Source organism: Chrysochloris asiatica, unplaced genomic scaffold (genome assembly GCF_000296735.1).
Source record: "Chrysochloris asiatica unplaced genomic scaffold, ChrAsi1.0 scaffold00085, whole genome shotgun sequence".
Lineage (NCBI taxonomy): Eukaryota > Metazoa > Chordata > Mammalia > Afrosoricida > Chrysochloridae > Chrysochloris > Chrysochloris asiatica.
The window spans coordinates 4,240,210-4,254,440 of NW_006408603.1; the positions used below are offsets into that span (position 1 = coordinate 4,240,210).

Below are 14,231 nucleotides of genomic sequence, written 5' to 3' on the forward strand. Positions count from 1 at the left end.
CTTTGAGGTATTCCAATCAGTTATAGGATGAAGACGGGCTTACAAGTTTTCCGTAATCATGTTTCCCAACATTCTTTTCTATCCCACTTGAGTGTCTATTTTACAACAGTAGGCAAGGGAAACTAATATTCATAAGACTGTCAAGCATTTTAATATTATTTCCCCTCTTCAAGCTATACCTAGATCCCTGTATCCCAGAGCCCTGTTGTTCCAAGGTAGAGCATGCATCACTATTTACCTCTGTCCCACTTAGGGGCAGGTTTGCATGTCCTATCTATCTTGTTCTTCCTCCTCCGTCCCCTTCTTGTACTGCCCTCCCCAACACCTGAACTAAACTCCCCACCCCCATTCCATTGTTGTGGTTACCTTATTAACCCATTAATTCTTCCCTCCATTTAAGACAGTCTATTTTATCCTGTAATTTACCTGACCTTCTCACCACCTGGATCTCTGCTCCTCTGTGTTTACCTTCTTTCACACTGTAATTGTTTTGAACATAGACTGATTTCCCAGAATCTCTGTTCTTATAATTTTATTCTATTCTTTACTCTTCCATTTGTTGACTGAGTTCAGGGTGATGCTGCCACATGTGTCATTCTGTAGTTGTTGTCTGTTCTTGTTGGTTCTCAGTTCACAGAACTTCATTTAGGATGCTTTTCATATCAGGGTTGGCTTTGGCAAAATCCCTTAGCTTCTGTTTATCCTGGAATGTTTTGTTTACTCCATCGTATTTGATTGACAGCTTTGCTGGGTAGAGGATTCTTGGATGGCAGTTTTTTGCTTTCAGGATTTTATGTCTCCCCACTGCCTTCTTGCCTGCATGGTTTCTGTCGAGAGATCGAGCTTACTCTGATTTGCTTGCCTTTGTATGTTATATTTCTCTTTTCTCTAGCTGCTTTCAAGATGCTGTCTTTATCTTTGATTTTGGAGAGCTTGATTATTATATGTCTTGGTGATTGTCTTTTAGGGTCTATCCTTCTTGGGGTTCGTTGAGCTTCTTGAATGCTTATCTTTTCACTTTTCAGGATGTTAGGGAAATTTTCTTCCAGAAGCTCTTTATCTCCTCTGTGGGCTTGTGTGATTGTTCCTGTTCTAGAATGCCGATAATTCTTAAGTTGTTCCTCTTCATGTTGTCCACCATGAATCTTAGGCCTTCTTCAGATTTGTTTATCCTTTTTTGTGTTTGCTCTTCTATCTTAGTAGTGTTGAGAGATTTATCTTCTAACTCACTAGTTCTGGCTTCTATCTCTTCAATTCTACTCCTTTGCCCTTTCAGTGTATTGTCCATTTCTGATATTCTATTATTAATCGTTTGGACCTCTTTCTGTAGGTTTTGAATTGTTTCCAATGCTCTATCTCTTATTTGATTGTTCCTGCAGTGCTTTCCTGACTTCGTCCTTATTTTTCTCAACTCTATTGTATAGTGCTTTGATACATTTTATAATCATTTTTCTGAATTCCTTCTCAGGCATTTCCAAAGCCTGCCCATCTTCCAGTATGGAGTGTAGGCCTATTTCCAGCTCATTTGCACTAGTCACTTTATCTCGTTTCTGGACATGTGCTGATATGGTCATCTGTTTCTGGGTTTTTTTTGGCATATTCAGGAGTTATCTGTGGCTTTAATACGTTGATGAGTGTGTAGTTTGGTATTTTTTATGCTTTCTGATTGCCTCCAGGTAGATGTGATCAGGAGATGGGCTTCCCTTTTCACTCTTATTCCTGAGAAATTTCAAGATGCCACTGTTAGTTGTTGTGACATAGCTCAGGATTTAATTTTCGGCCTATTTCTTTTATAGTCTGCCTGTCCTGCTCCATGACCCCCATTCAGGCCTTTTTTCTAGTTATAAACAGTTAAGGGCTGGCTGTGGCCATTCGGTTTTAAGCGGAAACTATCTCTTTAAATTTTGAGGCGCTCTGTGAGCGTGAGTAGTAGAACCCTCAGGGAGTGGGTGTAGTGTGTCCACTAGCTCAGGCACCCCCTCTAGTCACCAGAATAGAGGTGCACAGACAACAAGAGACCAATGAACAGATACCAAAAAAAAAAAGAATGTCCACACCTTTATCTCTGTGGTTCTGTCAGGCGTTCAAGGCTATTCTGATCCTCCCCCTGCTTGGTCTCACCCAAGATGGTGGCCCCGGAGCAGTTGAGCGTCTTGAATTAGAAAGCAATGGATTTCTTGATTCTGCTACAAAATCCCCTATCTGTAAGCTTTCTAAGCTTCTAAATATTCCTTTATATGTGGTTCAGAGTTCTAGCACCATCCCCTGAGCCTGCTTGGTCCGGTATTCTGTGTTGCTGATGGAGCTCTTCACTGCACTTCCACCAGATCTGCCATCTTGTTTGGCCTCCTGCATTCTACTTTTAAAAATGTATTCCATGAAACTGTTTTGGGCATACTGAGCATTTAAAATAGGTAATACATTCACATGGTTCAGAACACAAATAAAATATACAAAGTGCTTTATCTCACCCCATTTCTTATTCATCAAATTCCTAATAAGCTTTTCCTGCCTCCACAAGGTAACGAACTGCTTTTATTAATTTAGAGAAGGGGTTGACAATCTGCATACAGCTTAATACTGGTACACAGCCCTACTTGCTAATTTCTGTATTGTTAATGGCTGCTCCAGCACTGTGACATCAGAGTTGAGTAGCTGTGACAGTGTTCCAATGTTCTGCAAAACTGAAAATATTTACTATCTAATTCGTTACAGAAAAAGTTTACCAATCTGGGCTTAGGGTATTTGTTTAGCATTTCTTTTTTAAAAATACAAGCATATATAAACATGTATTCTAATTCTCCACTACTTTCTTTTACACAAAACTAGCATACTTTGCTTTTTTCCTCCCCTCCAGTTTACTATATTTAGAAAACCTTCCCATATTAATACTCAGAAAATTTCTTTGTTCTTTATTGTAGTTATACAATACTCCTTTATATGGATGTATAAAAATTTATTCATTGACTCCCCTATTAATGGAAGGTTGGAAACAGGTTTGCTATTATTAAAAGTACTTCAATGAATGTTCTTTAATATGTATCTTTCTGCACGTGTGCTAAATACATCTGTGGGGAAAAGTCCCTGAAATGGGACAGTTGGGTCAAAGGGTAAATGGATTCAAAATTTTGATAGAGAATGATAATTTTTCCTTTATCATAACTTAGTGGAAATGGTTTCTTGAACAGGCAGCATGCCTTTTACATCTCCCTTAGTCCTTTCTGGAACATGGATTCAATGCTCAGATGAAGCAGCTATCTTAAGAGTATGATAATGAAAATCATACCCAATGATTTATAGACTAGGGAGCAAAAACAACTGAGTCTCTGCTGGTATCATGGACATGCTGTAACCATCCTAAATATTACCTCTATACTCCTTATGTAGAGGTCAGGTGGCGCTGCACAAAAAGAATTGGGCTGCTAACTGCAAGTCGGCAGTTCAAAACCAACAGCTGCTCCCCAGGAGAAAAATGAGGTTGTATGTTCCCATAAGGATTTACAATTTCAAAGGTCCTATACTAGGTTTCTATGAGTCTGAATCAACTCAATGGCAGTGAATAATACTCCTTATGTAGGGAAAATAAAATCTCTATTTAATTAATCTACTGTAAATTGTTGTTAAATGAAGTGAAGGTATCACTTTAATAACTCATAATCTTCTTATGTACCATACAGGTAATGTCACTGGTGGGGGTGGGGCAGTTTACGTGGTTAGGCTAGATATTACTAGTACACTGGGAATGTTCACAAAAGTTGGCCGATTTTTATATAATGCACCTGGACACAGGCCTTATATTTTCAATAATTCCAGTATATTATTAAAGCATTACAATATTAGCTATTAGCAAAATTTACCACATATTTTTCAGATTTTTTGCCTTTTATGTTTGTAGTTAACCTATCTTCACTGAGAAAATTTAGATAGGCAAAACTATTAACCAATACAAAGAAAAAACAACAAAATCCCCGTAACCCTGTACTTCTAACAAATATATAATTTGGTGTATATTTTCCCAGACATATTTTCTATGCACATCTATACAGTTATTCAATTCTGAAGATGCTTGTTTGTTCACATGATTTAACATTTCAAAAACTGGAATGCATCCTAAATTTGCTGACATCTGAGGACTGTGTCACAGCTTAATTGGCGTTTTTCGTTCTTGTTGTTGCTGTTAAGTGCTGTCATCGAGGTGATTCAAAGTCACAGCAACCCTGCACAAGGTTTCCAAGGAGCGACTACTGAGTTCGAACCGCCAATCTTGTGGTTCAAACCAACCTTGCACTCTAGTGCTTTATCCCATAATGCCACATCAGGCCTCCTTTTCTTTCTTAGTACATAAAATAACAACTCACTTTTCATAGAATTTAAGATGAATTTATCTAATAATTTGTATCTGTTTATCTAAACACGTAAAGAATAAAATTGGAATAACACTAGGTTGCTTTACAATGTTCTTGCTTAAGATATCATGAACATCTATTCAGATCAACAAATACCTGGAATCCTGGTATGGTGCTTTAGGTTAAGCACTCAATCACAATGGTTCAAATCCACCAGCTGCTCCCTGGAAACCCTATACAAGGTCTCTATGGGTTAGAACTAACAACTTACCAGTTTTCAATGCGTGCAGGGTATTTTGATCTATTTTGTTGTTGTTAAGTGCAGTCGAGTCATTCCTGACAAACAACAACCCTGTGAGGCACAGGGTTTCCAAGTAGCTGCTGGTGAGTTTAAACTGTGAATTTTGTAACTTTTCTTTGGATAATATTTTTAACATTTATATAGTATCTTCCTGGGATGAATTCTACAGACTTGTTAGTTCAAAGGAGAGTTCTACTTTAAAATGAAAAATTATATATTCAGCATCTGTTCTTCAGAAACAATTATTACCTGATCTTCATATCCTTCTATCTTCACAGGTGTGAACTGATCCATGTTATATTGGGCAAATGCACTGTTTTTAAAAACAAAACAGAAAGGTGATGAGAGAGAGAGAAGAAAGAATTATATATAAAACCACAAAAGGTAGCTCATAGAGGGGAGTGGGGAAAAATAAATAAATAAATAAAGGTAGCTCATAGACCAGAAAAAGAATCTTTGAAAACATTACCTGGTGCTTCTACTCCTCCTTCCCTGACATCTAGGACCCCAAAGCCTTTCAGTTTTCTGAAGAGACTTCTTCACAGAGTTCTCAGAGGTACCCCAAGCCTTGAAATTACCTCTTCCTTTCCACTTTTAAGCTCCAATAGAGCTTTCATTTATACAATTTCTAAGTTCTAAGCAACCAAATTATTGTGAGGTATCAACAGTTTTAATCATTTATGCAAAAGCTTTTAGTAACTATAAAAAAACCCTTCAAATTAAAAATATATATATTTTGTAAATATCTTCTTTACCTTGGTTTCTATGAGGTAAGCCAAGGCAGAAGATACAATAATTAAATATACTGGAAAGCATTTAACATGGGGAGAGGATAAGGGAAGACTTGAGCATGAGTTTGTTATCAGAGTACACTTTAAGGCACAAAGTAGAGATCACAAAAGGGAGGAGAGTATGAATGTATAATCAAAGTACATGCCTAATTGAATGTACATTTATAAACTTTCATAACCAGTGCCTGATTTATGAAAGTCTACATTTTCAATGGCTCTCTAGTTCAGGTTACAAAGTAAGTTTACAATGTTAAGAAAGCAAAATACATTCATATTCTTAGAAATGTTACAGTTTCCCAACGGAATTCACTTGCCAAACAAAAAGTTAAACATCTTCCAGCCCAATTTTAACCTATTAAATTCCAGCTAGATCATTTTTTTAGAGGGTGTTGTTGTTATGTGCTATGGAGTCGGATCTGACTCATAGCGACCCTGTATAGGGTTTCTGAGGTTACAAATCTTTACGGGAGCAGAAAACCTCATCTTTCTCTTGTGGAACAATTGGTAGTTTCGAACTGCTGACCGTGAGATTAGCAGCCTGATTTGTAACCACTACGCTAATATAAATATATGGTATTTTTATTTCCTCATTTGTGTAGATACATAGTAAAATGCAATAACAAAACAAAAACAGTAATAATGGGAGTGGGGCAAAATGGTAGAGTAGGCAGATGTACTGAGCAGACCCTCTGCAACAAAGACATATGACAACAAGCGAAATAGATAGATGGTGGGCCTGAACCACTAAGCTTCAGAAGACAGGGCAGAGAGGTGGTATGAGTGCTGATGGAAAGAGGAAGCTGAACAGGAGCAACAGGATCAGCAAGAGAATAGAAAAACAAGTGGGCTAGTCCATGGCACTTACAATAATATCAGCTGGTATGGAGCAAGGTGGCCACCTTGAGCTTTTGTAAGCAGCTGCTGATACAGTCGTCTACTGGCACAGGGCCAGTTTGCAGGAAAGAGACAGGGGGGTGTAGTCCTTCCTTGTTTTCATGCCCTACTGGTAGCCGGAGCAAGGCCAGTCCTTCAATTGCCAACACAGTGGCCAGTGGCATCCCTTCATACATAGTCTCTGTGTGGGGTTCTTCCAGAAGTGCATGAACCCACCCTGAACTACACTATCAAAATAGTGAACTGAGAACTGTGTTCAGACTACCAAGTCACCAAGAGACAGGTGGTGAATCCCTGACAAAACACCAATATACAGTCATCAACTAAATATAACTACAAAGACAGCACAATGTCTCAGAGAAAACACACAATTTCAGCACACACAAAGAAACCAGACAGAACACCTTAACAAGTCACCAAAATACAGAGCCAGAAAATATAACACTAGAAATTGAATCAGAACTACTTGGCAAGGCATTTAAGAGAACGCTATTTAGGTACCATCAACAAATTGAGAGAAAAATCAATGAAAGCAAGGAAGAATTCAGGAAAATAATACAACAACAAACTGAAAAAAGAAATGGAAACTTGGAAACCATACAAAAATAGAAATTAGAAAGCTGTAAGACTTCAGAAATCAACAATACACTGAAAGGGCAAAGAAGTAGAATTCAATCAACGGAAGGCCAAATCAGTGAGCCTGAACAAAACTTTGAGAGGAACAATGAGAAAAAAGAATAAAAAATCCGAAGAAAACCTAAGACTTATGTGGGACACTATATCAAGAGGAGTAACTTGGGTGTGACTAAATCAGAAGAGACAAATAAAAAGATAGAGAAACTGTCAAAAATTGCTTAAAGAAAGCTTTCCTAACATCACGAAGTTGAATGAACTCTAAACAGGATAGACCCCAAAGAAATCACTAAGACATTTTCAAACCCAAAGACAAGGGAAATGTCATGAGAACAGCTCAGAGAAAAACTATAAGTTACCTATATAGGAGAACTTAATAAGACTAAGCAGTAATTTCTCAGCAGAAACCACGCAGGCAAGAAGGCATATATAAAACTACGAAATTTAAAAATTGCCAACCAAGAATCATATAGTGAGCAAAACTGTCCATTAAATATGGTGGTGAAATTAGGGCTTTCCAGATAAACAGAAACTAAAATAATTTGCAAAAACCAGACCAACCTTATAGTAAATACTAAAAGGAATTCTTTAAATGGAGAGAGAATCAACAGCAGATAAGAACCTGAGACTAATATACATAACAATATCAACCAGAACTCAACCCAGATATGTTGTTGTTAAGTGCAGTGGCACTTACAGAATTTCCAAGACTGTAAATTACTTTATGGAAGAAGACTGTCACATCTTTCACCTAAGTTTGAACTGCCAACCTTTGGGTTAGCAGCTAAGCACTTAACGACTGTGCTACCACGACTACTTGTATTACATAAGTGTAGTTTAGTGAATTATGTAACAGCTCTTCTAGCCACAGCCTGTAACTTACCAAACAATGTTTCTGCCCTGCTGGGTCTGATTAAGAGAATGTAGGACAAGAATTTAGGAGGACAGTATTCAGCTGTGAATATTAGCAGAGTTAATGGTAAAAGGATAAAACTCTAGCATGGCTTTAAAACGAGCCATCTCAGAAGCAGGAGGGGGAATCTCATTACCATCAAAGGAGAAGAGAGCCAGAAGTGGAGCACATTCTTTGGACCCCGAGATCCCTGCACCGTGAACCTCTTCAGCCCAGGGACTGAAAGCTATGACACCAAAGGAGTGGCAGAGGATCAGCAGTAGCAGAATCAAGAATCAGACAGAGCACTGGGCTTCCCACCCCATGGAGAAAGTAAACCGAGTGACTTTGGGCAGGTAGCTAGCTTACAGAGTGGGGTATCTTCAGGTGCTTAAGTCAGGGAGCTAGGTCTTGCTGACCCACATAGCTAAGCAGAGTGGAGTGGCGTGTCCTGTGGGCATTTATCAGCAGATCACTGGAACAACTGTGCCCTGAGGTTTTCTGACCCCGAATTGTAACCTGTTAACTTCCCTAATAAAAAAAATAACTATGAGAATGGTGTCTAAGTTCTGTGTGGCCATTGCAATAAATTTTCAAACCTAGTTGAGTAGAGGAGCTGATAGCGTAGTGGTTATGAATCGGGCTGTGCAGTTTGAAACTACCAGCTGTTCCGAGGGAAAAAGATGAAGCTTTCTGCTCCCGTAAAGATTTATAGCCTCAGAAACCCCATACAGGGTCGCTATGAGTCGGAACCAACTCCACGGCAAAGAACAGTAACAACAAAGATTTACAGCCTCGATAACCCTGTACAGGGCCACTATGGGTTGGAACCAATTGACTGTGGGAGGAATGGTTAGCGCTTCATATTTTTGCAATAACTGACCACTGGTTTTCAACAGAGCGTTAGACTTTCCCCAGCTTTTCAAGAGAAACCAGAGTAACAAATATTTCTTCAAATATTTAAGACTAATCTTCAATTATCTCACTTTGTTAAAAATAATTATTTTTTAAATGACTTACTCCTTAAAGCACCACATCCCCATGCAGCAAAATGAGTTCCAAACACCCTGGCTTTTTAAAAAGGAATGTAAACTAAATGTTCATAGAAAGTGGATTAAATAATTTTTAAACAAAAGCTATAAATAGGGAGTATACCAGCATTCCATTATAGGATATGTCCTAAGACTATAGATTATAAACACCAGCATCAAAAGTTGTTCACATTTATCCTCATTTCAAGTAAATGGTATCTCCATTCTGCCAGTTGCTTAAGTCCCAAACTGGGGTGGATCCTTGACTGTTCTCTTCCTCTCATCCAATCCATCAGTAAATCTTGTAAGCTCTACCTTGGATGAATATTCCAAATCTGATTCCTTATTTTTTCCACCTCTTCTGCTACCACTCTGGTCCAAATCATCATCACCTAGACCTGAATAACTATAATAGTGTCCTAAGTACTCACCTCACTCTTAAAGCCTTCCTCACTTAAGAGCAACTATGAGAAACCAAAATAACAAATATTTCAAAAATGATTCTTCTAAAATCCAAGTCTCATCATGCCACTTTCTTTTCAAAACATTCCCAAAGAATCCAGTTTTATATGGCCTAAAACATTCTATTTCCAGAAAGGCAGAGAATTATCAGGGAATGGGTCTGTTGGTCAGAAGTAGACTTGGAAATCCAAAGAAAAGGGTAACTACCTGGTACTTTGTTAAGTACTGTCGAGCCAGTTCTGATTCGTAGCACTCCAATATAGCATTTTCTGAGTAATGGCTACTGAGTCTGAACCACCGACCTTGAAGTCGAGTGCTTATCCTATGGTGCCATACCAGGATGTTATTGTTGTTAAATGCCGTTGAGTTGGTTCTGACTCATATTGAACCTGTATAGGCTTTCCAAGGAGCAGCTGGTGAGCTTGAACTGCTGACCTAGCAGTTCAGAAAAGAATGTCTCTTCATATCTATGGAAATCAAATATTTGGGGTGAGATAATAATATTCCATAGGAGTACTAGAGTGGTAACCGCAAGGTTGATATTTCTACTCCACCAGTCAATATGCAGGGGAAAGATTTGGCTGTCTGCTTCCCATAAAGATTTACAGTCTCAGAAACCTATCCAGGGTTGCTATGAGTCAAAATTGACTCCATGGCATTGAATAATATGGTTATGAGTCTGGCTGCTAACCTCAAGGTCAGAAGTTCGAAACTACCAGCCAGTTAGTGGAAGAAAGATGAGTCTTTCTGTTCCCACAAATATTTACAGACCTGGAAGCCTTATACAGGGTTGCTATGAGTCAGAATTGACTCCATAACACAAACCCACCAAAAGAAGGTTCTCAAAGAACCCAAAATCTATATCACAACCAGAATTTATAAATACAAAGTGCTGTCAGTATCATTAAAGCAACTGAAACATCTGTACTACATGGTAACTTATAAACAAAACAAAGCCCCCAATGCCAACAACTCAGAAAGAACAGAGAAAAACTTGGAAACTGTTCATAGGGTTTCCAAGGCTGAAATCTTCATGGAAGCATACTGCCACATGTTTATCCTGAGGAGCAACTGGAGGGTTTGAACTTTTGGTTAGTAGTCAACCAGTTATCCAAGGCACCACCAGGGCTCCTTGCTTACTTATGTTATTGTCATGTTCCATTGAGATGGTTTCGTCTCACAGTGACCCTATGCACAGAAGAACGAAGCACTGCCCAGTCCTGTGCCATCTTCACAATTGTTGTCATGTTTGAGAGCACTAGTGCTGCCATGGTCAATCCATTTTGTTGGGTGTCTTCCTCTTTTTTGCTGACCCTCCATTCTATAAAGCTTGATCCATCTCTAGAGACTGGTCCTTTGTGACAATATATTCTTGCTTTTAAAGAACAGTCTATCTGTACTTCTTCCAACACACATTTGTTTGTTCTTATAACTGCCCAAGGTACTTTGAATATTCTTCACTAACACCACAATTCAAATGCATTGATTCTTCTATAGTCTTCCTTATTCACTGTCCAACTTTTACACCGATAAGAGGTTACTGAAAATCACCAGAGCTTGGATCAGGCACACTTTAGTCCTTGAAGTGACATCTTTGCTTTTCACACTTTAAAGAGGTCATTTGCAGGATATCTGACTAATATAATAATCCTTTGACTTTTTGGATGGTTGCTTCTTTGAGCACTGACTGGGGATCCAAGCAAAATAAAGTCTTTGACAACTGTAGCCTTTCCTCCATTGATCATGATGTTAAATTTATTGGTAAGTTGTGAGGAATTTTGTTTTCTTTACATAAGGTAAGCCATACTGATTTTTATTTTATTTTATTTTTTAAAAGCCAAAATCATTCATTGTCATTCATATAATTCATTTAAAAAGGGAGTTAGCATTCAGGTCCGGGTTGTATGAGAACAGGTGGCTCTATCTAACTTGGTTAGGGCTGTCCCATATCAGATGCAATAGTTGCACTCGTCTGATGCCCCTCTGTAGATACAGCCTACAGCCTACAGCCCACGGGGCAGCAGGAGCAACAGCTCTTCTTGCAGGAGGTGCATTTGCACTCTTTGACTTGCAGTAGCAAGGGCAGACACAGGAGCCACCCGTGGCACAGGAGCAGTTCAGGTCCATTTCAAGAGGTGAGCAAGGGAAGACAAGTGATGAAAACAATGCTAGGATGGTGGAAGGCGTCCTGATTCTGATCTTTGATTTTCAACAGTGAGTATTCCAATCCACTTCACTTTCCCAAGCAAGGTTAGATCACCAGCATACTGAAGGCTTTTACAGAGTCTTACTCCAATCCTATGCCATACAATCCAGTTTCTCAGACTATTTGCTCAGTATACAGATTGAATAAGTATGGTGAAAGAATACATCACTTTTTCTAGTTTTAAGCCATTCAGTATCCCTTTGTTCTGTTCTAACTACTGCCTTTCAGTCTACGTACAGGTTCCTCACAAACACAATTAAATGTTATAGAATTCCCATTCTTTACAATATTGTCATAGTTTGTTATGGTCCATACAGTTGAATGTCTCTGCATAGTCAATATAGCAAATTATAGTCACTTTTAATTGGAAATAGGGCAATGGCCACAGGCCTACATTGCAGTCACCCTTGGGTCTTAACATTTTCCTCTTCTCTAGTGGAACCTTATCAAGCAAAGTACTGAAGAGATGAACTTTGGACAGCTTCCAAGGATAAAATTAGGACAGATATAGTACACAAACTGAAGAATGTGCCTTGTGAGAAGTGAATTCCCTATTACCAGAAGGATTCACATTAGCTAATTACAGGGCAGTCAATTCTTTATTATGGCCTTCTAGTCATATTATCCCATTCTATGATATACTGTAAATCCTAGCCTCTATGCCTGTGATTATGGACGTATTTTGAAGTGAGTTGCTTATGAGATACAATGAAGGTGGGGACTCAGGATTAAGGTGGAGCTAAAAAGGGACTTCAAAAAGTTCCTGGACAAATGGAATGAAAATACAAGGAATTTCTCCACAAACATTTTAAAGTCCCTGGCATAATTATTCCTGATGACAATTATAGTGATTCTAAATCAAGTTTTAAGGAGTTCTGAATCGGACTGCAAACCACAAGGTCAGCAGTTCGAAACTACCAGCCGTTTGATGGGAGAAAGATGAGGCATTCTGCTCCCGTAAAGATTTACAGCCTTGGAAACCCTGTACAGGGTCGCTATGAGTCGGAACCGACTCCACGGCACATAACCACCACCACCAATCAAGTTTTAGGTTTGTAGAATCGAATCTCAGAATGAGTTCCAAAAACTGAAAAGCAGCAAAGCAAAGGATGAATGTTTCTCTAGCATCATCTCTTTGAACAGTTATCTATAGCTACCCACAAAGTCCAGAATTGGCACCCGCAAGCGTCTCAGAGGAGAAAGACAAGACTTTCTGGTCCAGTGAAGATTTAAAGCTTTGGAAACCCTAAACAAGTTTACGATGATTTGGTGCTTAACAACAACAATAGCTAAAATTGATATAGATTAACTATATGTCATACAAAATGCCTTTATGATTTTTGTTGCTTTGTATCAAGATGCCCTTGTTTCTTGTACTTTTCCCAGCTCTTCCTCTTCCCAACCATTATCCAATTCTAATTTCCACTTTACAAAGCAACTAGACAATAACTAAAAACTTGTGTTGAAGAGTAGAAAAAATATATACTTGGGTGGGTAATAGGAAGAAAGCCAAATAACAGAGGATTTAGGGGTGGGGGTGGGGGAAGAAGAATCATAATGTTTTTGATGGCAAGAACAAAATACAAATGATACTATATAAAGATTAATTAGCCTGACAGTGAAAAACAGTAGATAATTGGATAGAATAATGCTTTTATACTATGGTTAATTCAACTACTAAGATACATCATGAAGTTGCCAGTCTTTTCCAATTTGAGAAACATTATTCCTCAAGAGCAGCCTGTAAAACTAAATTTTTTTTTTAAAAATTCAACACGAACTAAGAAAACTATAAAAGACAATATATCAACTAACATTAATCTCTTCTCACACAAATAGAGAATATTTGGGAAGAAATAAAATTAAACAAGAACAGATATATTAATAAACTTTGAATAAGTAAGTAACATTTTGGGGGCAATATATTTTCGCCAAGAAAAAAGCAACTACATTATATTACGAAAAACAATGATTTCACTTTAAAATATTTTAAACCTAGTTCTCAAGGTACTAGTTTCCTGTCAACATAGCTCACTTGTTGCACATTAAACTAAAATGTAAGTTCATTTAGACAGGTACTTACTGTGCTGCCCCTTCCCTGAGAAGATTGTCATTATTAAGTAGGAGTCGGACATCTGAGGAGGAAAACAAATATTCAAAGAATGAGAGGAATATTTAAGAAATTTTAGCAGACTTCTAGATTAGATTTTTTTGAAAATCAGGCATTGCAAGATTAGTCTTGAATAGATCTTACATGTAGAAATGCTAAAAATGCATATAAACATGCTTATGTTTAGACTCGAATACAATTATTATAGTATAATAATAAATACATTCTCAAGAATTTGCATAACACCTGCCACCAACGTAGGACCCCAACTGAGACTCGGTGGAAATGCACACTCGGATTTGTAAACACACACATCACCGTTGGGGAGAAATGGGGTAAAGGCAGCAATGAAGTGGCGAGCTAAGCCTCACAATATTCAGAGGGCTTCTGTGGACCAGGTTGGGGACCTGGTTGGCAAGCAGTGCAAGGAGACCCGAGGACTCCTGGGCCCAGAGTCAGTGATGTGGCCACAGAGGACTCAAGTGGAGAATGGAGCTGCCGGCTGATGGGAAGAAAGGGCATGTGCACAAGAACACCCACACTTGCAGATGACACCCACGTGACC

The 14,231-nt window shown here is 38.4% G+C and overlaps 1 protein-coding gene and 1 pseudogene across 1 annotated transcript in view; both read right to left on the reverse strand.

Moving 5' to 3' along the window:
- The window catches only part of CAPZA1 (capping protein (actin filament) muscle Z-line, alpha 1), a 63,182-nt gene that overhangs the window by 14,998 nt on the left and 33,953 nt on the right, over positions 1-14,231 (reverse strand). Inside the window, exons 3-4 of the mRNA XM_006865908.1 lie at positions 13,640-13,691; positions 4,897-4,960 (exon numbers count right to left, since the gene is read on the reverse strand). Of these exons, the coding sequence (XP_006865970.1) occupies positions 4,897-4,960; positions 13,640-13,691 (116 nt within the window). The remainder of the gene's footprint in view (positions 1-4,896; positions 4,961-13,639; positions 13,692-14,231) is intronic.
- LOC102834316 lies at positions 6,183-11,477 on the reverse strand (annotated as a pseudogene).